General features: G+C 36.5%; 1 protein-coding gene and 1 long non-coding RNA gene across 2 annotated transcripts in view; both read right to left on the bottom strand.

Annotated features, from left to right (window-relative positions):
- The window catches only part of LOC309389056 (uncharacterized protein C6orf132 homolog), a 43,190-nt gene extending 19,727 nt beyond the window's left edge, over positions 1–23,463 (bottom strand). Inside the window, exons 1-2 of the mRNA XM_081946981.1 lie at positions 23,089–23,463; positions 7,157–7,272 (exon numbers count right to left, since the gene is read on the bottom strand). Of these exons, the coding sequence (XP_081803107.1) occupies positions 7,157–7,272; positions 23,089–23,236 (264 nt within the window). The 5' untranslated portion in view covers positions 23,237–23,463. The remainder of the gene's footprint in view (positions 1–7,156; positions 7,273–23,088) is intronic.
- LOC309388654 overlaps positions 1–24,342 on the bottom strand; it is an 81,012-nt gene extending 56,670 nt beyond the window's left edge. Inside the window, exon 1 of the long non-coding RNA XR_014174826.1 lies at positions 24,284–24,342. This is a non-coding gene — a long non-coding RNA (uncharacterized lncRNA). The remainder of the gene's footprint in view (positions 1–24,283) is intronic.
- Positions 24,343–24,572: the final 230 nt, after the last annotated feature.

The following is a 24,572-nucleotide window of genomic DNA, read 5'->3' as shown; positions in this document are numbered from 1 at the left end:
AAGTAAATATACTTTTTTTTGTATAACACAAAGCCATGTCTCTAAACCAGGGTTTAATCAATTATAATGGTCTGATTCACACATAAGGCTAAACCATAACAAGTGCTTCCAAAACAAATTTAAAACAGGCTTCTTAGATTCTAAATTGTGAGCCAGTAAGGCAGATGCCAAGTTTGACTAAGGGTAGGGCCAGAAAGCTTCATTCTTATTGGGTATTTTCAGAGTACTGTACAATAATACAAATGGGCTTCTCTCCAATGTTGGGTGTACACAGCTCCTGTGCAATTTCAAATATTGACTCACTCCTACATTCAAGGTGGCTGGTCAAACCTTCATTCCTTTCTAGGGTAGAATTGTACAGGGGTTAAGGCCTTCATTAGGAGAAAGTCTCAATGCCAGTCATTTTCAAGAATGTACAGTTAAAGCATGGGCTGAGATTCACATGCTTCATTGTTTAAATGCATTTATTAAATGTACTCATCATTTAAGAGCTTACCTGTGCATTAGCTAAAAATGCATGACACGAAGCCATACTGATCTCTTGTCCTTGGATTTTTGTTTTGGGAGTAGGTGGGAAGAAGTAGGTTCTGATGAATTGGTGGGGAGGGGGGCAGAAAAATGCATTGTACAGGATAGAGGGAATGTCAACTCTTTTCTTAGCTCTTTCCCCCTTTCCCGATCATTTAATTGTTCTTAGTGTACTTCTAATGAAAAAGTAATTGTCCATGAAATTCCAAAGGAAATAGATCAAGAACATCATAGATTAACCTTTGGGAAGTTTGGCTTTAAACACACACACACACAGAGAGAGAGAGAGAGAGAGAGAGAGAGAGAGAGAGAGAGAGAGAGAGAGAGAGAGAGAGAGAAAGAGAGAAAGAGAAAGAGAGCGAGAGAGCGAGAGAGAGAGAGCGCTCATGCACGCGCTCACATTTACGAACTGGTAGCAAAGGTAAGTTGATTTCACCCCTGGCAGGTATGTGCATATGATTTGTATATATGTAGTCACTGATGCTTTTGGGGGATTCCAAAGCTGCCATAATTTGAAAGTGAATTGCCCCAGAATATATTCATTGATTAGACTTTTATCCCAGCCTTATTTTTTGGGACACCTCAAAATGGCAGACATGTCTAATGCTCCTATTTCCTCATATCAACAATGTTGTAAGGTAGATTGGTCTGAGAGAAAACAACTGGTCCAAAATCATCCAGCAAGCTTTCATACCTAAGGGAGGATTAGATCTCTGTCTCCTAGTTTCCTGCCACTTTTAAAATAGAAAATAGAAAACAAATGTGAAAGTCTTAATACATGTAAACATGCCAAGTAAACACAGAAACTACAGCTATACCCAATGTGACCTCTTTTCTTTGTGGTGATGTCAAATTGGGTAGAGCTGTGATTTTGGGGTTTTCTTACCAAATAACGTTTCAAAGGCATTTCCTGTCTTCTGAGAGATACTAACTTCCTTTAGATAATTCCTTGTTTCAGTAAGCAAATTCCTGTCATAGCTCTCTTTGCTTAGTTAAGTGATGTATATCTTACCATGACATTGAAAATATACAAAAAAATACCTGGTTGGGGAATTCTGGAAGTTGAAGTCCACACCTCTTAAAGCTGCCAAGATTGAGAAACACTTCTGTACATTGGACATTAATACAATTGAGCGGATCCAGAGGTACTTCATGAGAAGAGTACTCCACTCCTCTACTCATAATAGAATTCCCTATGCCACCAGATTTGAAATTTTGGCCTTGGACAATCTGGAACTGCGCTGCCTGCTGTATGACCTAAGCACAGTACACAAAATTGTCTGCTACAACGTTTTACCTGTCAATGACTTCTTCAGCTTCAACCTCAATAATATATGGGCAAACAATTGATACAAACTCAAGGTAAACTGCTCCAAACTCAATTGCAGAAAATATGACTTCAGCAACAGAGTGGTTCAATGCCTGGAATGCTCTACCTGACTCCATTGTTACATCATCTAACCCTCACAGCTTCAATCTTAAACTTTCTACCATGGACCTCACCCCATTCCTAAGAGGTCCATAAAGTGGGCATGCATAAGCGCACCAGCATGCCTAACGTCCCTGTCCTACTGTCCCCATATATTTGTATTCATTTCTTTCATTTATATCCATGATTATATTTATACCTGCTATCTTGTACATTTTTTACAAACTAATAAATACAAATACAAATAAATACACTTCTGTAGAGAAAAGAATTGGAAGCCTGGAAAAATATTTTGGGAAGAAACTTTACATATGGAACCTCAATGTAGGAAACTTTGCTCCCTTGCATATATAAAGCCCAGGAAAAGGAGTTCAAACTTTCAGTAGCCAATGCTATTCAGAGTTTTAAAAGGCAAGTTATGAAGTATAGCTAGAAAATAATTGGCAGGTGGTGCAAGTTTGTTTATTTATTTTTAATAGTTTATCATTGTTCCTGCTATGTTCTAAATCAAACAATATCCCATGTATAGCATACTGAATTAATATTAGCTTTATGTAAAGAAGTAGACACTGACAAGAGAAAATAACTAATTTGTTGCTGACTCATTCAAATCTGTATTTTTAATGCCCATTGACTAATAATAAAGGTAAAGCCAAAACTAACGCCCAGTCAGACCTGTTTAAAAAAAGAGGGTAGTACCAGATATATCCACACCTCAGTCTAGAAAGCTGCTCATCTGCTATGCATACTACATACAAAGCAAATGCATAAGGAAAAAGATAAGAATATTTTTATATTTGTTAAGTAACATCAAAAAGAAAACACTGTATGCTTCCTCTTGTAGAATTACATGAATTGAGAGGTAAATATGCGTACATATAGTGAAGTGCTGATTTTTTAAAGTTAAAAGTATCCAAATATGTTTGAGTAGAAGAAACAGCAGAAAGGAATGAAAAAATATTTATTATGAGCCATTTCCTCTTCAGAATCCTGCTCCTAAGTTGCAAGACACCAGGTCGGGGAGCATTTGTTGTGTGTATGTGTGTGTGTAAAACAGTCAAGATAGCTTGCAATAGAAATAAAAAGCAGGCAGGACTTTGATCATAGGTTCACAGCTACCATTTTGACTTTTTAAATTCACTCTACACATATCCATTGATATTTCTGAAACATGTGTACATCTGAAGCATGATGTACACATTCTGAAGCATGTGTACATCAGAGAAAAGCAATTCTCTGAAAAATTAGTAGTAAAAAGAAAAGAAACATATTTTTTTCCTGCTATTCCCCAAAAAGAAGCTCTTCCAAATTTTTCAAATGCTGTTTCTTTATTAGAAACATTTGATTGTAAATTTCACTGGGCAAGGGTAAAAAAAGTTGGAGTAGAAAACAATAGACATCAGGAACCAGAGACAACAAGTAAGGCAAGCAAATATCTCCTCTCTTATTTAATGCCTAATATTGTCCAGTAAACATGTGAGAAGATAGGAAAGAAGCTATGTGACTGAGATTGAAGTTCAGAGCCTGTCAAAATCTGAGAGTAGGTAAATTCAGGAGTTTATTGGTGTCAAAAATTAGAGCAAGGTGTCAATTCCTAGCAACCGTACAGATAAATATTCTACAGACGGATCTGTCCCCAGCATTGTCCTTCAGGTCTTTTATGGTGCTTTCATGGTGCTCCCTTAACTACCTAATTGAGTCCATCTACTCCATCCACTTTGCAGTTGGTTATTATATTCTTTTTTCCTTGCACGTTTTGCAATATTATTGAATTCTCCAGAGAGCTAAATCTTTGTATAATGTGTCTGAAGTATGATAATTGGAGCCTGGTCACTTGGAGCCTATAATGTCACACAGATGTAACTTCATCGTTCAAATGTGTATTTTGTAATTTGCCTCAAGTACATAATTTGCATTATTTGTGCACATACCTCACATCTCCTTAAGTGCCTCCATCCTTAAGTTAATAAGTACCAGTCACTTCCAATCTGCATATCTACATTTTGTGAACCAGATCATCATGCTAAGCAATAACATAATTGATTTGTTTGGACACATTGTGTTATTTGAACATTGCAAAACTTGCAGGCTGCTCTGTATATACTGTAGGCTTAGGCACAAAAGTACAGTCTGTCTATGAAAGTCAGAAAAAGTTTGAAACCTGCAATTAAGCTTTTTTTCTCTGTTGCTGGCTTAGCACTATTTAACCTTGAGTTGGCAGAAAATGATATTGACATGTAATTCATTGTCCATATTGCTGATTCCTCTTTTCCTGATCAACCACAGTCATCTCATTTTCTCTCACATAATAATTGACAAAGCCCAACAGATTTATAGCATTTTGGGGCTTCTCTTGGATGATGAATAAAGAGGAAAACATTGCTTTAGATAGAGCAAAGGATGATTCAAGTCTACAATTGACCAGGAATGGAAAAAAGGGGCCAATATCATGCAGTCATAGTAGAAAATTTGATATTGCCAGAGCAGGCTTTTAGTGTAGTTATGTACAAACCAGGAAAGGTTGTTGATTAAATTAATTATGTATGTGAACCAAGTCATTTCCTTTAACTTAATGTACATCTCACTAGGTCTGTATCACTACCTTCCACAAGATTTTCTTTCTAGGTAGTCTTATTCCTAGAATACCGATATTCTGATAGTTACATCTGTCAGCAATGATGTTACATCTGTCATGTCTCTAATCCTTAAGCTGATAGTAAAGTGTGGTTGCAGACTTTGCACTACCTTCAATTCTGAGTCCTGTTTTGCTTTAGTAATGAGGCAAGGGGAGGGGTGCGGTCCTTATAGTTTTAATGCAGAAAAAGTTAAAGAAAGCAACTGGTGGATTCTCCTACCCCTGTTTATTTTCCGTCACATCTCATCAGCTGTTGGAGGTGGGGGAGAGACATCCATCAATCATTTTCTTTGACATGGATTGTATCTGGACAGGAGGTGAGCTTTGACAGGTGTTTAGACTTGTTAAGGCTTGCTCTGGTTTTACTTCAGTGTTTTTGTACAGGTGTGCAGCCAATACTGTGGCTTCTTTTAGACAAGGATCAAACTGATTTATGAATAGCCCTATTTTGGAAAAGCACTAAATCATTCTCCAAAAGGATACACCCAAATCTTATAGAGCGAGGGGTGGCAGTTATAAGGGTAACCCTCCCCCCACTTTGCAATTCTCCCTTGTCAACTGCTTTACCAGGGTGCCCAACCCATCCTGCAGATCTGGGATTGTAGCTATAGTAGGAAGGTGCTTTCCCACTTCAGGAAGAGAAACTACATTCCTTGTGTCTAAAACAGTCTGATGGGTGTAATGGAAACCATGTAATGAAGCAGGATTTCCTACTTCATGGTAACCCAACAGTGCTAGTCAGCTGCTTCTCAAGCTAGTTCATAGGTCCTAGTTGCACGCAGCAAACTCTTTCACCACCAGATTGCCATGCCATCAGATGTCCATGGATGGAAAATATCAGTTCCTCTTCTCTCCTCCTTCCCACTCTACATGCTATCCTATCTGTAAGAGTGAGGAGAGATAGCTTTTGAGTTGAGAGAAAAAGGACCAGGCTCTCCTGCTGACAAAATCAAAATAGTCCTGAATAAAAACTGCCCAGGGAATGGACAAGCAGCAGGCATGAAGTATATTCAAGGGCATAAAATAGCCAATGAAAGGTAGACAAATCTGATTGTATCATTGACCACATTGTCAATGAAGGGATGAGAAGGATCAACCTCTCTCATGTGCAGGAAAATCAAATAAACCAGGGGTGTCCAAACTTGAGAACTTTAAGACTTGTGGACTTCAACTCCCAGAATTCCCTAGCCAGCCATGGCTGGGGAATTCTGGGAATTGAAGTCCACAAGTCTTAAAGTTCTCAAGTTTGCACATGAGAGAGGTTGATCCTTCTCGTCCCTTCATTGACCCTGAAATAAACCAACCACAAAAGAAAACTGACCAGCCTTTTCTTTAAAACCAATAACCTTCACAGGTACATTTTTCTGCTAGTGCGAATTTCTTAGTAACTTTTTCTTTATATTTAAATGAAATCTAGATGGATGCAGTTTATAGTTATTTTAATAATTATTTCTGACATTATTTTATGTGATCATTGAAAGCACTTTTTGATCATTTTCACTGAAGTTTCCTTTTATGGCCCTGTACATGGCTATCATGCCTTTCCTTATCTTTTTTGTCTCTACACTGAATATTCCAAGTTCCTTTAGTAAATTCTCCAAGGCCAAATTCACTCATACTACAAGGCTTATATCAGGAAAAGAAGAACACTATCTTAACATCCAAAGAACTATGATAACCATAAGCCACCTCCATGTTTAGTAGTGAGTGAGATGAAGGACAGATATGTCTTTTAAAAATAGTTACTGACACATCTTTGTGACAAGGTTAAAAGGATGTATCAATTATATAGACCTGTCACAAAATGGAAGTCAGATAGCTGTGCCAGTCTGGTTTGAAAAGGGAAATCTGCCTGTCAAATCTCTCTTGAAAAAAAAGTTATTTTTTTTACTCTATAAATACATGTACCGTTAACATTAATGGTATCAGAATCTCTCTGTTTCATCTCTGCTTGTTTCCAAATGTAAATGCATTGGTCAAAGTTGTTTATAGGCTTACTATCTAATAGTAATCGTTTTCTAGCAAAACTAAATACACTGAAGATAATACAACTCAAAATCACTTGATTATCTTCATAAAATTGTTATAAAGAAGAGTCGGGGGGGGGACCTTTTGTTTTTTTCTTGCCACAGCTTTCATCATTTATCTGATTCATTTTGAAAACTAGATTATCAAGTAGTGATGTATCTAATAATGATCCCTTCAACATTCCTATGAACCATATGTTCAAATTGCAATTTTCAGCATGTATATAATATGAGACCTGAAGCCCTTTTCAGTTTCCATAATATCAACTTATATTTTATGTTGATTGTGATTATTCCTTCATCCACATAAAACCAGTATATAAAATTTCACTTATAAACATGTGTTTGATATATGAAAACTTTGGAATTTTCTCACTTCCCCCTTCTCCTCCAGTAACCCCTCCCCATCTTATTTTCAAAGCAGCTATATTAAACTGAAACAAATAAATTTGTCCTCTATCTTCCCTTACAAGAACAATAAGATTGTTAGATGGATGGATATAATCCGACATCATGTAATGTGTAGCAAATACTCACCAGAGGCAAAAAAGTGAGCAGAGGGCGGACTCTTGGACGTGGTTTAAGTGTGGCTGTTCCAGAATCTGTCATTGACCCAAAGCGATTGCCGCCATAATAAATGCCATCCACTTCACCTAAAACAAAACAAAGGAGATAATAAATAAGCAAAGGAATGAAGGCCAAATGTTGTTTTTGAGATGAGTTATAAATTTCCTCATTATTCCACTCTTGTATTTTTTCAAACCAATCCTACCATCTAAATAGTTTGTAGTAATATTTATCCATGAGATGTATCAGATTCCTTTGACAGAGGGCCTTAAGTAATGGGCATTAAAAACAGAAGCACAAACACTTGGAAGCCACTTCAAATTACATTATGCATAGAATCTAAAAATCATTAGAATCCTTCTAAAGATGCAGTCTAAACTTGCCATAAAATACAACCTCAACGTGTACTCAGAAGCTTCTCCATGATTATATCAATACGACACAAGATGAACCAGCAAATGTGTAAATCCTTTCATTCTTAGCCTTGCATCCTTACAACCATTGTAGAACTTGTGTGGGAATTAAAAACTGAGTTGGTTAACGATGAGCTCAATTCCTGATCCAAAGAAAAGACTGTAAAGACTTCCTCTTGGGCTATGGCGTGGAACTGTTTCCATTGCCAAAAGTACCCTGTTGCCATGTGCCTGGTCACCATAACACCAACTTTTGTTCTGCATAAGCAACTGGACAGGGAGTTTTTCTGCTTCCAGAACTTATTGATGGCATTTCTGCTTGCTATTACTAGAAGAAAAGTAGGAGGGAAACAAATAGAAGAGTGTGGACTGATTGGAGTATTCATTTTTGTGCTTCCTTTTGGCAACCAATTTCCCTTGCTAATGGGCAGGGGGCAGGGAGTTTCAGCAATCACAATTGACTTTACAGTTTACTTTACTTTACACCAGGTGAGTAGGGGAGGGAGCAAAGGGATGCATGAATAGCCAGTGTAGCATAAGTGCAGAGGAACTGGGAAAAAGTTCACTGGTGGAGTAAACTTACTCAAACAGTTTGCAACTTTACCTGCCTACATCCTCATTGACTTTCACCCTATGCGCTTCCCTAAACAAAGACTTTGCTATCAGGAAGCTATCAGGAAACATTGGAAATGAAGATCACATGACTGTGGCTGACCAAGGCAATGTGGCAGCAGAACTGACGCAGCAGTAGCACAGCAGTGCTGAAGAGGCTACAACTTCCCCAAATTTCGCTCCCATGGGTGTCATAGGTCCAGGATTTAAGACACATTTTATAAATTATTGGTTTAAAAATCATTGCCCTTTGAGGCACCATTACAACCAAACAATATGAGAGTTTTAGAAGTATATAGATATTCTAATGGACACTTACTTTTGGAACTATTATTCACAATAGCACAATTTTTATATTTGTGGATGAAGAGTTTCTGTAACTCCTACACATCATACTTCTGTCTTATTTGGATATTCAGCTCTTGCTTAAAGATCAAAGCATATTATTTCTAAATTAATCCTTGTGAAAGAAAATAAAACCGAAGTTGGTTACTTCCTTATAAGCACCGATAAAGATTTGTGAGTTAAAAGAGATGCAATCAATATATCCCAATCAAGATAACACACCCTTATTTACAGTTCTACCTAGCTAGCTGGCTGGCTGGGAAAGTGGGTGTTTGCAATTGCATCTCAGTCAGAAGTATCAGCCACTGCATTACAATTTCAAAGTATCTCTTGTTTCTGAAAAACCATTGTAGGCCCTTTTGGTGTATGAAAAAAAATCCAAAAGTTAATTTGGGTAATATTTCCAATACGATTAACAAAAATAGCAAGAACGTATGCAAATTTGAATTTTTCACAGTGTCCCAGCAGGAAAGATGATATAAAAACAGGGGGTACAGAAGAAGCAAGAAAGTTGGAAAAAATGAGAATAGACATTTTAAGCTATAAGACTTTCAGTTTAATGCTATTTGCAGTATGGAGTACAGATGAATCCCTAGTGGCAACAGAAAAAAGAATGAAATCAAGAAAGCTTTTTCAAGTGTGGTGAAAACATGTTTTCCTATTCTTATCAGCCTTCTATCTAAAGTGGAGTAGCTAATCCTACTGATAACTCAGCCTCTTTTTACCCGTGATCTTATCTGACAGGTTTTGACAGACCAACCAATCAAACTGTGGTGTCAAAGAACAAGCAACAACCTGCTCTTCCCAACCTGCTATTCCCAAAACCCAAGCTTCAACATTTCCTTTATGTTCTTCCATTGATAGTGCAGAATCCCAGAGACAGGGACTCTATTCTCATACCCAAGTGCTTTAGTTGCTTTTATCATCTCAACAGATCTTGGTCATTTAATTATGCTCAGAAGACTGAAGGACAAAACATCCTTAATGTTTTTCAGTTTTGCAAATTTACAACCTGCATCCACCATAGTGCTTTTGGTCTGGTGTCTTTGAAGGAAACATCAAGCAGGATCATACATATACATTCAAAGGATGAGACTTCACTGAAAGAGACTTGCTCTTTATCTTGATGTTTCATTTTTTACTAAGTAAGGCATTGAGGAACAATAAGAATTAGAAGACAATATTTCATAGTCACAACAACAATATGTATAAATACCTGAAATGCTCACCTTGGTTCATTCGCTGGATAAAATAAATGCATTATCCCAATAATAATATCCCATGAAGACCAATTTCAAGATGAATTGAGCACATAGATGAAATGTTTCCTATTTCTTGGGAATAAGAAGCAACTTGCCGGGAACACCCAGCCTGCCAGAGAGGAGGGATCAAGCATGGAGTTAGCCTAGAATCCCTGCACAACCACCAAAGGGTTAGAACTGACCTATCTCCATTAAGTTCCAACAATCTCCTACACTGAGGGCATTCTTGTATTATAGGCAGAACTTAATAAAATACTTAACTTGACTTCTGCATGTATAGGTCTGGTTATTCATGTCTGATACAATTTGACAACCTATGACCCCTTGGATCATTATTTCAGACATTTCCTGACCAGATTTCTCAATGCCTTCAATAATGGCAGAACTTCTAAAGGACATGAAAGGTTCTTAAAACATGCAGGGAGATATTCAGAGATGTATCCGTCTTGAAAGTAGCCCATGTTGAACTGTGTAGCACAGTCAAATATCAGGAGTTAACCAGAGGAAAGGTTTTATGACACTTGTGTTATGTCACAAAATGCTTTATTGTATTTTTATGTCATAACATGCTTTACAAAGTTTGGCAAATTTCAATTACCCAGGAGTTATGGATCCCAGATTTTGCATGCATTATGTAAGTTAGTTCATTTATGTACCTTAATTGAGAATATTTTGCCCTATGATGCACTATTTTGCCCAGTTACAGATACAAAACTTTTAGCAGTATAGCAAACAGCTCAGAGGATGCAGACCAGAGGCAGTCATATTTTAGTATCAGGACTGAGAGTTTTTACAATCATAAAAATATAACAGCACATCAAAGAATAGACTTGTCTTTAATATTCTACCAAAATATTTAGCCCTTAGTTCCTTAGTTTTCACCTTAAACGGTCTCCTTCTAAATTGGTACCTTTTTTAAAAAAAAATAATTAGATCTATTTTTACACTGTAGTATCTCATCTTAAGTTCTCAACTGGAGTTCAAAATTGGCTTGATAGAAGTTTGACAGAAAAAAATACAGATTTAAATCTGTTAAATTACTCAAGGAACTTTAACTAAAGGAACTATAATCATGTGTAAATCTACAAGTAGACTTCAGGACTTTATTTACAAGAAATTCTATAAAGATTTATAGTCTTAATGTATGTGATTTAACCATTTAATAGATTGATTAATTCAGTTACATGTTTCTATATTTGCAAATGAGTAAACCAAGCCTATTTCTGAATATGTATGTCTGCGTACTTAAATATATGTATTTTTTTTCAAACAATCCTAGCATGTAAATATAAATAGGTACTACTTTAGAAGATAAATTCATTTGTCTGCAAAACCAACGAGGAAATGAAAAATGTAAAGCTAGGTTTGCCACCTACCATTTTATAAGAAGTTCTATTTATGCATTTTGAAAATTGGGATACCTTAGTTACTTATTTGGCTACAATTTTACACGTGCATAATTAGGACTTTCCTTAAAATAAATAATACTTTCAAATTAATATGTATTAGATTGCATAGCTTATAATGAATTAATATCTGTTTATTCCAATAGTCCCATAAAAAGACATTGAAAACACATACATGTTTAATCAGAAACATAAATGATATATTTTATCATTTTAATTAAATTATAAATTAAATGTTGATTTAAATCAAACTTTTACAACCTGGTTCCTCTGAAGATGAAGTGGATTGGAATTATGGCTTCCAGAATGCCATGCTAGCATAGTATTTGATTATATTGGGTTGGTATTCTAGATTAGAGTTTCTAAACTTCAGCAATTTTAAGACAGCGATTTCTACTTCCCAAAATTCTCTAGCCAGCATCTTAAATTAGATGGTGGAAATTTGGTATATCTGGATGGCAGCTCCTTGGTCCAGTTTGTTTAACCTATCAAACATTAGCAACCTAAATTTTAGCATCTCTCCCTTTCTTTTACAATTGATTATATATCCAAACTAATAGTGCTAATTGGATAATATAAATATCTTGAAGTTTTGGAGAAGCCACTCTTATTCATTATCTTTCTGCATACCTCCTAGAACAATATTTGGGAAATATAAAAGAATTTAAATCTGACCTCAGGAAAGGTATAAGCAAGCCATTAAAAGGGGTCTTGGAAAGACCAGAGGCAGAAGGAAGTATGAAACTCAAAATAACCCCGCCTTACTCTTGTTTAGTATAAGATGAGACAGAGAGAAACCTGGACAAGATTCTGTTATTTATACACTGCAACAATAAAATAACATTCCTGGAAACTCTGTGGTGTCTGTGTTTTGACCCAGCCCACTTTGAAGACATGACAGGAATCTAAGATTTACAGAAATCTCTATCACCTGATAAATATTTAGAAAAACTGCTCTTGGAGGGCATCCCAAAATAGCTCAGTGGGGGCTGACATGCTCCTAGAATGAGGCAAGCTCATGATTCTTGAGGGAGAAGGGAAGGAAATCACAAGGGAGGACTTAGCAGAATGGAAGAAAGACTGCAGGAACCAAAATATTCCATTGTTGTTTCCTTTTTCAACTCTCAAATTTATCTATTTTTCTGTAGCCAAAACTACAGGGCCCAAAATATGCATGGAGGAAAATAAAGTTGGGAACGGGAGGAATGGGAATTAAGAAAAAAAGTGGGACTGGGAGGAATGACAAAAAGTGGAAATGGGAGGAATGAGAATTAAGAAAATGTGATGGATTATAGCAGGGGTGTCCAAACTTGGCAACTTTAAGACTTGTGGACTTCAACTCCCAGAATTCCCCAGCCAGCTCTGCTGAGAGCTGGGGAATTCTGGGAGTTGAAGTCCACAAGTCTTAAAGTTGCCAAGTTTGGACACCCCTGGATTATAGTAAGAAGGTGGACTCCCAGGAAGGACGTGGTATATTTCAGAGGACTAAAGGGCAACTCAGCTCAGATATCAAGTGAGAAAGAGGATGAAGCCAGCTCCTTCCTAATAGTTCACAAAGTATATTGTAGATGAAGATAGCAGAGTCCTTAGTCTGGTAAGGTTTTGTCTACAGGTGTTAAAACAATAAAGAACTAAGCTTAGAAGAATGACCACACATCATTCTTGGGTTTGGGCCTGACAGATGAGGATTAATGGCATAGACTGTCCTGAACCAATATAAAACCAAGGACAAACTTCTTGTATTTTACCAGTTTCCTGAAAGACAGGCGGCCCTTTTGCTCTTTCTCTTTTACTACCTGTCCTCAGACTTACAGTTTATTGAACTGAAGTATACTTCAGTTTGGTATACACAGCTGTGTGATGTGGCTTATTGTTTCACAGAAAGGGAATGTTTGGGAAACATTATGATCCTGTTGCTAGCATCATCATGATCATTCAAAATTACTACAAAAACATGTTCAGAAAGACAATAATAGAGATTAGGCCATATTTATTATCCAGACCTCATATTTTCCAGATGTTTTTTTGCAATGACAATTGGGATCTAAACACAACTAAAGGCCTATTAAAACAGCAGGGAAGAAATCTTGGCCATGTTGGAACATTCTCGAATCAGAACCTGTGGACATCTTAGCTTCCACCCTCACATTCTTGCCACATAATCACACCTCTCTAAGCTGTGTTTTCTAGTAGTTAATACAGCCCATAATTTACTTTAACAACATTCTCAGGTGAACAGCATGAATTAACAAGTATGATCAGCAGACACACTCAAAATCTATAAGCCCCACCTCTGTTGGAAAGCTCTGCAGGAAGTTGCTGCAAAGAAAGTAAACATTAAAGCACATTAAAAGAAGGGAGTCATATAGAGTATGCATGATCAGCAGTAAAAGAAGCAGAAAAATCCTTGCCCACTGCAATTCCATTACTGATTCAGAGTCAGAAATAAACAAGGAATTAAACCTAATTTCATTACATAAAGGGCATCTGCATATGTGTACTTTCTCTCCCTCTCCACCCACCTGCAAATCTCTATGCTCTTGCTGTTTTTGTCAGATAAATTAAAGCACCACTGCACCATTTTAAGCTCTGCCCATTTTAGGCATCTGGGTCATGATATAAATAGAAAAGTTATGATTTGCACAGACTTATACAGATGTGCAAAAGAGGGCAAAACAACTGCAAAATACTTGTCTCTACCATATGTGGTTTTAGCAGATGTAGCCCATTAATTCCCTTTCTAATTAGGAAAGAGATGGAAGAAATGTATTTCTTATGGAATACATATCTAAATATTTCTTCTATAACAATGAGCATGCACCTGAAATTCTTCAGATACCTGTTCTTCTGGATTGTCATGTCAATAAAGATTATATGCACTAAATTCATTCCTTTTATGAATTCTTGGATCAACTTTCCATCTAGATAGTCAAAATAAGCTTTGAAAACCAGCAAGAAGTTTGTAGCACAATTGACACCGTATTTCTTATATAAAGTATTATTCTTTTCTCATGAGTAATATATATATATATTAATCTCATTTAACTAATATCTTAACTGGCATTGTTCCAGTCTTTTCTTACAGTCCAAAACTAAGTTTAGTATTTCATAGCAAGGACAAGCAACAGGGTAGACTCACAAATAGCAGAAATGCAAAGCATTTGAAAGATCCTTTCAATTCAAAATAAATATTAATTTCTGGGAATGATAAGGAATGATGAAATGGTAGGAAGAGGGTAGGGAAGATAAAGATAAACCAAGTTAAGTGCCAGTTATTTTAATTGTCTATTGATACCTGGCAGTCATCTATATACTACTAAAAGTCTTATGTCTGTAAATTTAAACAGATTAAAATGGTGCACCATAGGACAATTCCCATGGAATTGAAACTTGGCAAATTTTATTAAACATTTTATAGCATAAGATTATCATGAAGCTTTTTTATGACATAACACAAAATGCCATAAAACACTTCCTGAGGTCAACACTCCTGGTGTTTGACTGTGCTAGACAGTTCATTATGGGCTAATATATATATATATATATTTGAATAAACACAAACAAACACCTTAAAATCATCTTCCACTACAAATTGTAAAAAGTGTGTCAATTGGTTACAAAGAACTTTTGTGCATCCCTTCCACAGTCAACATCTATGATTCATATCAAATTATATATTTTACATCACATATATTTATATATATTGCTATCATCATACCTTATCCTTCATATGACTATAGTTGTTTTAACGTCCCTTTATAATAAACATTCCAAAATTTAAAACAAAACCACATAGTGGCATTCCCTTATCTATTTTCAATATCATCCAACCACATTATACCTTTATAACACATTCAAAATAAAAATTAATTATTTTTAATAACAAAAAAATTAGACCTCTTTTCTTAATCATTGTTTACAATTTATATCCAATTTCCCATTATGGACTACTTTCAAGGCAGATACATCTCTGACTATTTCCCTGAATTTTCAAGAGCTTTCCAAGACCATAAGAAGCTCTTCTACTGCTAAAGGCACTAAGGAATCTGGTCAGGTAATATCTTGAAACAATGATCCAAAGGGTCACAAATTGTTTAATATTTTCTAAAGGTGGATTCTCAAGGTGGCTATTCTATACAGAGAATTCTGCTATGTGTATCAAGTTGCACCAAATGCACCAAGAAAATATTAGGATTTAACTAGTTATTGATATGGATTGGACAAAATTAAGAAGGCTTCAGTGGCCCGAAAAATAACACAAGATATTTGAGAAAGAATAAATATACAACCAAAATAGATACATTTTCAAAATAGTTGTCCAAATTAACTGCATTCTAAGAAGTCAGTCAACCCAAACTGACATGGAATGAGATGACTTTATGATACTTTCAATACCCTCCCCCACAAATTGCAATTCATCACATCCTTTATTTATTTTTGGAAATTTTCTAAAACTTTGGCAAGTTTTCATTTGGATGTCCATTTCATCTAGCTTACAACCAATAAATCATAGGTAGTTGCTAGCTTGCCACACAATGGCTAATTTTACCAAACCAGAAAATATATCTTATTAGAGTCCTCCAGAGGAAAAAACACAGCAATAAGACACTGTAAGAGGGAAATTGTACTGAGGCCCTACATGTAAACTTTGACTTGCAACAGTTCATTTAGTGACAGTTCAAAGTTACACAGCATTGAAAAAAATGACCTATGATCTTTGTTCATACTTATAACTCTTGTAGCATTCCCAGTCAGGTGATCAAAATTCAGATGCTTGGCAACTGATTCATATTTATGATGGTTGCAGTGTCCTGGGGTCATGTGATCACCTTTTGTGACATTCTGATGAATAAAGTCAGTGGGGAGGCCCACGACTGTCTCACTAATCAACAGAAATTTCGGGCTCAGTTGTTGTCATAAGTTGAGGACTACCTGTACCTATTATGTGTATTCCTCAGGTTTACCTGCATCATATTATTGAGTCCTATGATGGGATTTCTTTGTAAGCAAACATGCATAGGACCACTGTCAATAGCCATTACATTTGAAGAACTAAATGTGAAGAAAACAGACTTGCCTATAGCAATGCAATACATCTATTGTCCAGCCTACATCTAGGACTAGATTCACACTCAGTTTAATTAAGTGCGCTAATTGTAGATGGAAATTTGTACATGCCACACACTACAAAGCATTCCTTATCTCTTCCTTGCATAATCAAAAGATTTCCCAGGTGTAACAATCCCCACCCCGAGAGCTGTTTTTTCCCCTTTCGCCTAGCATTCAATCTCCTCTGCCCACATAGATTTTATTCAGGTAACTTCTATATCACTTCTGTATTGCAATTTATTAACCACAGCTAGCTACATAGTGCTCCAAGGAAGTCAGGCACAAATTATATTCACCAATCCGTTCCCATCTCTGCTTAAGATAGTCTAAAGTAGCCAGCCATTGAATATAGCTTTGTTCATTTATTGGAAGACAGCATCTATGTCAATTGTGTAATTTTAAAAAGTCTCTGAGTAGTTACAATACATCTTGGAAATCGTGATGCATCTACAAATGATAGGGGGAGTTGGGGAAGTCACAGAATGCCAGATCAGTATATAAAGAATGTAATATGATTTTATTTAATGAACAGGCAATTAAACAAACATGTGGAATATATACTGTATATCCACAAATGAGATTGCTAAATATATAATACAGTTTTATATTTAATGATGTTCAATACCTGATTTTACTGAAAGCAACATATCTCTGAGAAGAATTCAAAATAGAAAACTTTGGAAAGAGAACAGCCCCAATGCTTTTCTCCATCTATTATTATCAATGGCTTTTTCATGCTAGGAATGCAAAATAAAACCTAGCAAAGATAAAGATGAATTTTAAATGGGATTAAAGGATATTTGGAATTAGAAGTTGAAGAAAAGGAATGGATTTTCCCACACATGAAGACTTTAGCATTTTCAATCTGGTGTCTTGAAGATGAACTGTACAACAACTTCTATTTAACCAAGATAGTTGTGTATGTTGATTACAAAACACATTTGCAAGGCACCAGGTTGAGGAAGGCTGATCTGCCCCCATGATTTACTAAACTAAGTATATCCCCTTGTTATAATTTAAAATAAGAATGTCTGGGAGACCTCTTCCTTATCAGGTAGCAAAGAATAAGAAGGCTGAAAATCTGAGAGATTGGATTAAAATACTGCAGTAAACCAAAGACTATGATGTTTGCAGAATTTGACAGCAATATTGGCATGGCGAAGTTCCATATTGTTAATCAGCTGATTATTCAAATGGAAGAACATGAAATAATTCGGTTGGCTTTTTTTCTTGGGTTTTGGACATTATGTACATTGTAGACAGTCTGTAAATCTCTCACCCAAAGACTGCCAAAACTATGAAATGTGCTTACACTGAAAAGAAGCAAGAATCCCTGTCAGCCCTATCTTCTATGAGGCAACCTCATTTCCTCAAACTTCATCTGATTGCAACAGTTTGGTCTACTTAGTATAAAGCAGAGGGTAATATAGAATATTTTTGCATCCAGAGAGTATAGCATTTAATAGATTTCTTTCAGTGATCAAGAAGATGCAGATGTTATGATGGCGATGTGATGATCTTATTTCAGAAATGGAATTTTTCATCCTTTCCTAATTTTTAGAGCAGTAAATAGTAGTATCTTTAACATTAATAGGCTCATGAAGAGAATTAATGTACCAGGAATGTGGCAGCACAATTAATTCAAGTCAATTAATCTTTATTTAAAGCAAGGATTCACAGCCTTCTTTAGAGATTTTTAAGCCATCTTCTTGAGGTTGAGATGAAATATTGGAAAGACAAAAATATGCCTCTTTTATATGAATTTAATCATATATTAGACTTTTCCCTTTACAATTTAGCAGGAAACAGTTAACTCAAAGAACAAGAACCCCAGAGCTCTAAAATAAAAATAATTTATTTAATACGGTATATAACAAAAGAATTCCAATAAATTCCAATGAGATGCTCATTTATAGGCAGTAAAAATGTTGTCCATCTCTTTATACTTTTGTTTTTAAAAAGTTGACACGTGGAGATCAATCTTTTTGTGAAGCTGGGACAATCTGTATCTATGACCATCATTTTGCTATTTGTTCTTCCTCTTATCATTATGAAAAATAATTCTTGCACCAGGTGTAAAAGCAAAAGCCTAATTTAAGATGTGATTTGCTGATTTGTAGTCAACAATGTTGAAGTGCATCATCTCATTTCATACAAATGTATCAGAATGGACTTGTGCCTCTACTAACTCTTAGCATGATATAGCTTATACCACTTTTTGCTAAAAGGTAGCCAGGTATATTAGAAACAAATGTAGTCAGCTCTCAGAATTCCTAGCCATGCTACACTTTGAGATGTCATTAATTAGGCAAGCCTCTGGTTGTGATTGGCACTGAAAATGCTGTGCATGTGTTTTTTAAATAAAAGTAAATAAATGTATATGCCTAGTGCTCTAGATTCATTGGTAGCAGTATTTAGTTGGGAAACAATCTTGAATTCTAATGTTTATATCCCATATGTGATCAACATCTTCCAAAGAACTCGCTAATCGTAACCTCTAACTCTAAGCATTATGCAGAATGAAAGCAGTAAATAAGGAATCAATGAGAATAACTCCACAAGTGAAGATGAGTATTAGGAGATAGATATACCCTGTATATAAATTCAGAGCTGCCTAAATGGCTCATTTGAAGGCTTATTTGACTTGGAATGCAAAAGGACAAATAGAATTTGTTAGTTAAGAGAATTTCTCAGTTATTCTTACAATATTTTTTTCAAGTCAGTTCAAAACATTCAGGATTATTATACTATTGGAGTTAAACTGTAAAATGAAAACCCAATTTTCCCCTCAGTGTGCTGTCAAGGTTAAAAATTAAACACTAAATTAGTGTTTCAGAAACTTGAAATCTTTAAGAAGTTTGTCAACTTTTAAAATTCCCCAGTAAGCATGGTGGCAGAGTTCTAGGAATTGAAGTCCAAACATGTCAAAGTTGACGACTTTGAGGCACATTGCACCAACCAACAGAATGGTTTATATCCCAGGAACATTTGTGGAAATAATTCATCAGTGATAAACTTGACTATATTTCACGAAGTTTCTCAGAGGTAAGATGGAAGAAAAATTAAATCTGCTGAGAACTTGCAGGGAACTTTTTACAAAATTGAACATTCTTGAAGATTGGGTTGTATTTACAAAAAATGACAACATCTTCCTAATCACTATATAATTAATTTGATAGATAAGGGATATTTTTCAGATATGTAAAACACTGTTGTGTCATTTTCCTGCATTACACATGAGAGGTGTAGCTGTATTTTATGTTGAGTACATCCATAGCTTTAAGGGAAGTATAGGAAAGAGGGAAGGGCCAGAGACTAGATCCAAAAATCTTTGAGTCAGTGACACCCACAAGTCCGCACCCATTGCAAGTTGGGTAACTTGTGTTTACTTTGCAATTCATTTATGCAAAACTAAGGTGAGGTTCAAGCTGAATTCAACTTTTTTAGTCCATGCAGCATAAAAATGTTGTAAACATTTCATTCAAGGAGCTGTTTAATATATAGGCATGGAGCATCTTCTGTGTTATGCTTAGCTATTCATTTACCTCAAATAAACAGCTTTCTCAAAGAAAGCACTAAAGCTTTGGATGTAATTTTCCACAGTACTCCATGCTAATCACAAGCATGGATGGACCAGAGCAATGTTACATCATATAGAGCTGTGATGGCGAACCTATGGCACTCTAACTGAATTTTATTTCTATACCTGTATTGGACTAATATACTGTAGCTAAGGCAGAAGATTTGCTGAAGGCATGCAGGGCAGTCTATGTATCATATACATATCTGTGGATACCCATGACATAAACTCAGGCTGACAGAAAGGACAAAGTAATATTAGAAAGTATTGCTTCTCAGAAAGAATAGTGGAAGCTTGGAACCAGCTTCCAGCAGAGGTAGTAGATCATCAATAACTGAGCTTAAACATTCTTGGGAAAAACAAATGGCCATCATCTGACAATTAAAAAAAACAATTGAAAACAATATCTATCTATCTATCTATCTATCTATCTATCTATCTATCATCTATCTATCTATCTATCTATCTATCTATCTATCTATCTATCATCTATCTATCTATCTATCTATCTATCTATCTATCTATCTATCTATCTATCATCTATTCATCTATCTATCTATCATCTATTCATCTATCTATCTATCATCTATCTATCTATCTATCTATCTATCTATCTATCTATCTATCTATCTATCTATCTATCATCTATCATCTGTATATATAATATAGAAAAAAAAACCCAAACCTAAAGGGCAGACTCAATGAACCACTAGGTCTTTCTCTGCCATTAATTTTCTATGTTTCTATGGCTTTACAGGACTCAAACGGAAAAGTTAAAAACGGGATGCTATTATTCTTCCAGCTGAGTATTATTGCCTCATCTCCCTTAAGAGAGAGCTCAAACTGCATGCTTTGTGCATTTTTGTATGTGATAGAGAAGAAGGAGACGTTAAATTTGATTCCCTTTGTCAACCTTGCCCAGTGGGCACAGACTTACTCAACTCATTATCCACACCATACACGGTCCTTGCTGGCAAAAAAATAAATAAATGTTCACTTCTATTTTAAGATTAACAAGGTCTCAGGTAAACAATTAGAAATCTTGTGAGCAAAAATTGTCTCTTAAATATTTACAAAGGAACCTAACGTAAAATAATTTTTTAGGGGTCCCCTGTTTATTCCATCCTTGATATGAACATAAAATCACGTTAGCAATTTTGCCTCCATTGAGCCACATCCTAGATACTGCCTTTTAAAATTTCATTTCCCTGTGACAGCTATAGTTCCCCTTTGTGAAAAACAGTGCATTAATCTATGCATTGATACATTTATATTTCCCTTCATTCGGCTCTTCTTCCTTCCACAGGGAAGATCTGATATCGCATAGCCTGAATTATCTTGACACAAGAGAGAAAGAAACATGTTGTGTAGGGGACAGATTGCTCAGCTTTGTATATATTACAAACAGAGCATGGAACCAGTTTGAGATATTTGTGCAACAAAGAATGAAAACAAACATTGATCCAGTCATCCCCATTTCTTCTTGAGCTTATTTTGGAATGACACAGAAGAGGGAATCCTGGGCTGAAAATTAAGTGTAAGAAGGAAGCAGAGGCCTCTATTTTTTCAGGACTAATTCCATAATTAGGCTGCATGGTAAGCAGTCAGATGTCCTTCCTCTTGGGCATTGCATTGCCCCTTAGGCTGTTCAAAGTTATAGGTTATACTGAAGCCTCTCATAATTCAACTGTGTTTTCATTTTTACAGACATATTATCATAGGTATACCTTACGCCTGAGGGTTGAAAGTGTATGTGGACAGGAGTAATAACTACCAATACGGAATGTGAAGAATAGCAACAAATATGTCCTTTGTAGATTTAATTCTTTAGCTTTTCAATCAAAATATGCACACTTATTCAATCTTGACAGCTTACCAGCCCACCAAAGAAAGAATATCTGAATGTAATCGGGGCATCTCAAAACACATATCTCTAACAGTCATACCTAGAATAGATCAAATGTCAACAGATACTATCTCAAACTGAAATAGTTTTAAGTCTTTAATTAGCAAGCTCTACTTTACTTAAATAGGAACAAGCCAAAGGATAAAATTTCCAATTTCTTTAATTTCATAGGGTTTGCTCTTTCTCTCTCTCTTTTTGACCCCCCAAAAAAGCGGCGGCGGGGTGGTGGTGTTTTGTCTCAGATCTGGGCTGCAAAAATCAGGAAAGTGGCCAAGAAACCTCTAACTCTTTGCTGCCATCTGGTGGTTGTCCAAATTTTTGCATCTCAGAAGCAAAAGCCTTAAACAAGAAGCAGGACTCCTGGATCCTGAAATACTTACACCCTGACCAAGAAGCAGCACTCCTGGATCCTGAAATACTTACAGTATATATGCTATGGAAGCAAAACATTTTGTTTCTGGAGCTAACATATGGGCACAAGTTGCATAATTTGGTGACCTTTAAAGACACCACTTATGAAGAATTTCAATATGCAGTTTCCATCTATTCCATTGGCATTTGCATTCAATTTGTCTGGACAACCCCTAGCTGAAGCAAATAAGTGTTGCGTGGCTATGTTGATGGAAGAGATCTTAAATTTGCAAGATTAATTCTATATCATGGACACTCTGCATTCCAAGTGAATTCAGAGTTAGTACCCACCCATCTGAGCCTGAAGGCTATTGTACCACAATTACAGGCTGCAAGAGAGAATTACCACCTACAGAACAAGTCTTTTGCTGTCATTACCAGAGGCCACTAGCGCATAGGCATCTAAAGGCCTCTTGATGGCTGCAATCAGAACAATTCTAATCCCATATGAAATGACAAACATTTTATTAAATTGACTCAGGAAATCAACTTCTCATTCTGCTCTTTAAACAGTGTTTTTGCAGGAGCTACAATTGGAATCTGCTGTACTCATTCTTATGTTTAATTATTTGAGACGGCGCAAGGATCCAGATTTTACAGGTTACAACATGTTTCTATTTCATCCAGTCATTCTTACCAAATACTTAAGTGTAGATTTCTAGCTGAATTGTTGCTTAATATAGACCTCTCGGAGTACAAATTAAATGTGCACAGCACTGCCACCCCAGTAAAAGCTCTGATGGTTGGATCATTGCTACAATACAGAGCCCTTTTAGGTGAAAGACCACAGCTAAAGTATACATCTGTTCTCCTTTTCCTTCCCACTCTCCCTTGAAAACTCAAATAAGCCATACTGACCTGAGCTTTTCAGGCTGTCAGAGTTGATCTCTTGTGTGAAGATCCAAGGAGGGTTGGTGACAAAGAGGGAGCTGGTGGAATTGTTGGAGGCATGCTTTTTCCCAAAGAGTCGGCTAAAAGTTCCCTGAACCGAATTATGCTTCTTCATCCTTATTCCTGCTTTCCCTAATGTTTCTTAGCTCCTCCGTTTAGCAAAACATATTTCCAGTTTGCTCGCTTATCACCTAGCACACAGAGCTCCAGCAGGTGTTAGTCTGAGGAACTCTCTTTTCAGCTGCTTTAAAGCTAAACCACCTGAGCAGGTAAGAGGGCTGGCTGCTATTGCCTGGCCACACCCCACAGCATTCCTTCCGTCACATTCTTTCCTTGCTGCTACAATAAGTCATTGTTAAGCCCAAAACAGTTCTTTACCTCTGAACCGATGAAGGTCTTCTCCAGGGCAGTGCCACGTCCCAAATATAACTATAAGCTCTACAGTGCTTCCCCGGGGAAAAAAAAGCACACCGTCCGTTCGTATGTTCAGGTTAAAACCAAGTAAACATGTATGTATTTGTTAGCAACACAGATTCTCCAGCCTGCCAGGTCAATATTTATTTAACTTTATAACCTTGTCTGTTTGTTAAAGGTTCAGAAGCAACATTTCTAAATGTGCGTTTTAAAAGAAAAATGGCTGTATTTTCTTTTTAAGTAAGTTTCATGCATGCACAAGAACTCAGCCATAGCAGAGGTCCAGAAGCCAAGGTCTTAAGACCTTCAAGAGCCTCTGAAAATCTGAAATGTGACCACCATGTGTCATCCAAAGATTATCACCAAATTGTCATGTTTAATGTCATTGAAAGGAAAAATGATGAATATAATATATACTAGAGATGCCGGAGCAAGTGCTTCAGGGTACACAAGCATAGGTACTATTTGTAGGAATGACCTAAAGCAAACGTGTCTTTTTGTGAGAGCACAGTGCAGCTGCAGAAAGTAATCACACAGTCAAGGGGAGAGCAACAGTTGCATCAAAGAGCTTTAGACAGGTGCTTACATGAACACCTCCAAACATTCCAAAGCACTTTGTGGCATGACATGTGAATAGCATAGCATAGCATAGCATAGCACAGCACAGCACAGCACAGCATAGCATAGCACAGCACAGCACAGCACAGCACAGCACAGCACAGCACAGCACAGCACAGCACAGCACAACATATAGCAGCGATGGCGAACCTTTTTTGGCTCGCGTGCCATAAGTGGGGGGAGCGCAGGGGGGTTGTATGTGGGCGTGCCGCACTCATAATGCAATGCGTGACCCCCCAGTGCACATGCACGCACTACAGGTGCTCCCCCCATTTTTACATGCTTTTTTCACCCTCCCCAGGCTCCAGAGGCTTTATAGGAGCCTGGAAGGGCGAAAACAGCCTCCCCCCCCCAGACGCCTTCCGGAGGCTTCCGGAGGCTTCCCTGAAGCCTCTGGAGCAGTCAAAATGACCCTCCGA

This window comes from Natrix helvetica (assembly GCF_964273705.1).
Source record: "Natrix helvetica genome assembly, chromosome: 3".
Lineage (NCBI taxonomy): Eukaryota > Metazoa > Chordata > Lepidosauria > Squamata > Natricidae > Natrix > Natrix helvetica.
The sequence above is the reverse complement of the archived record's forward strand: the minus strand, read 5'-3'. Positions and strand labels throughout refer to the sequence as shown.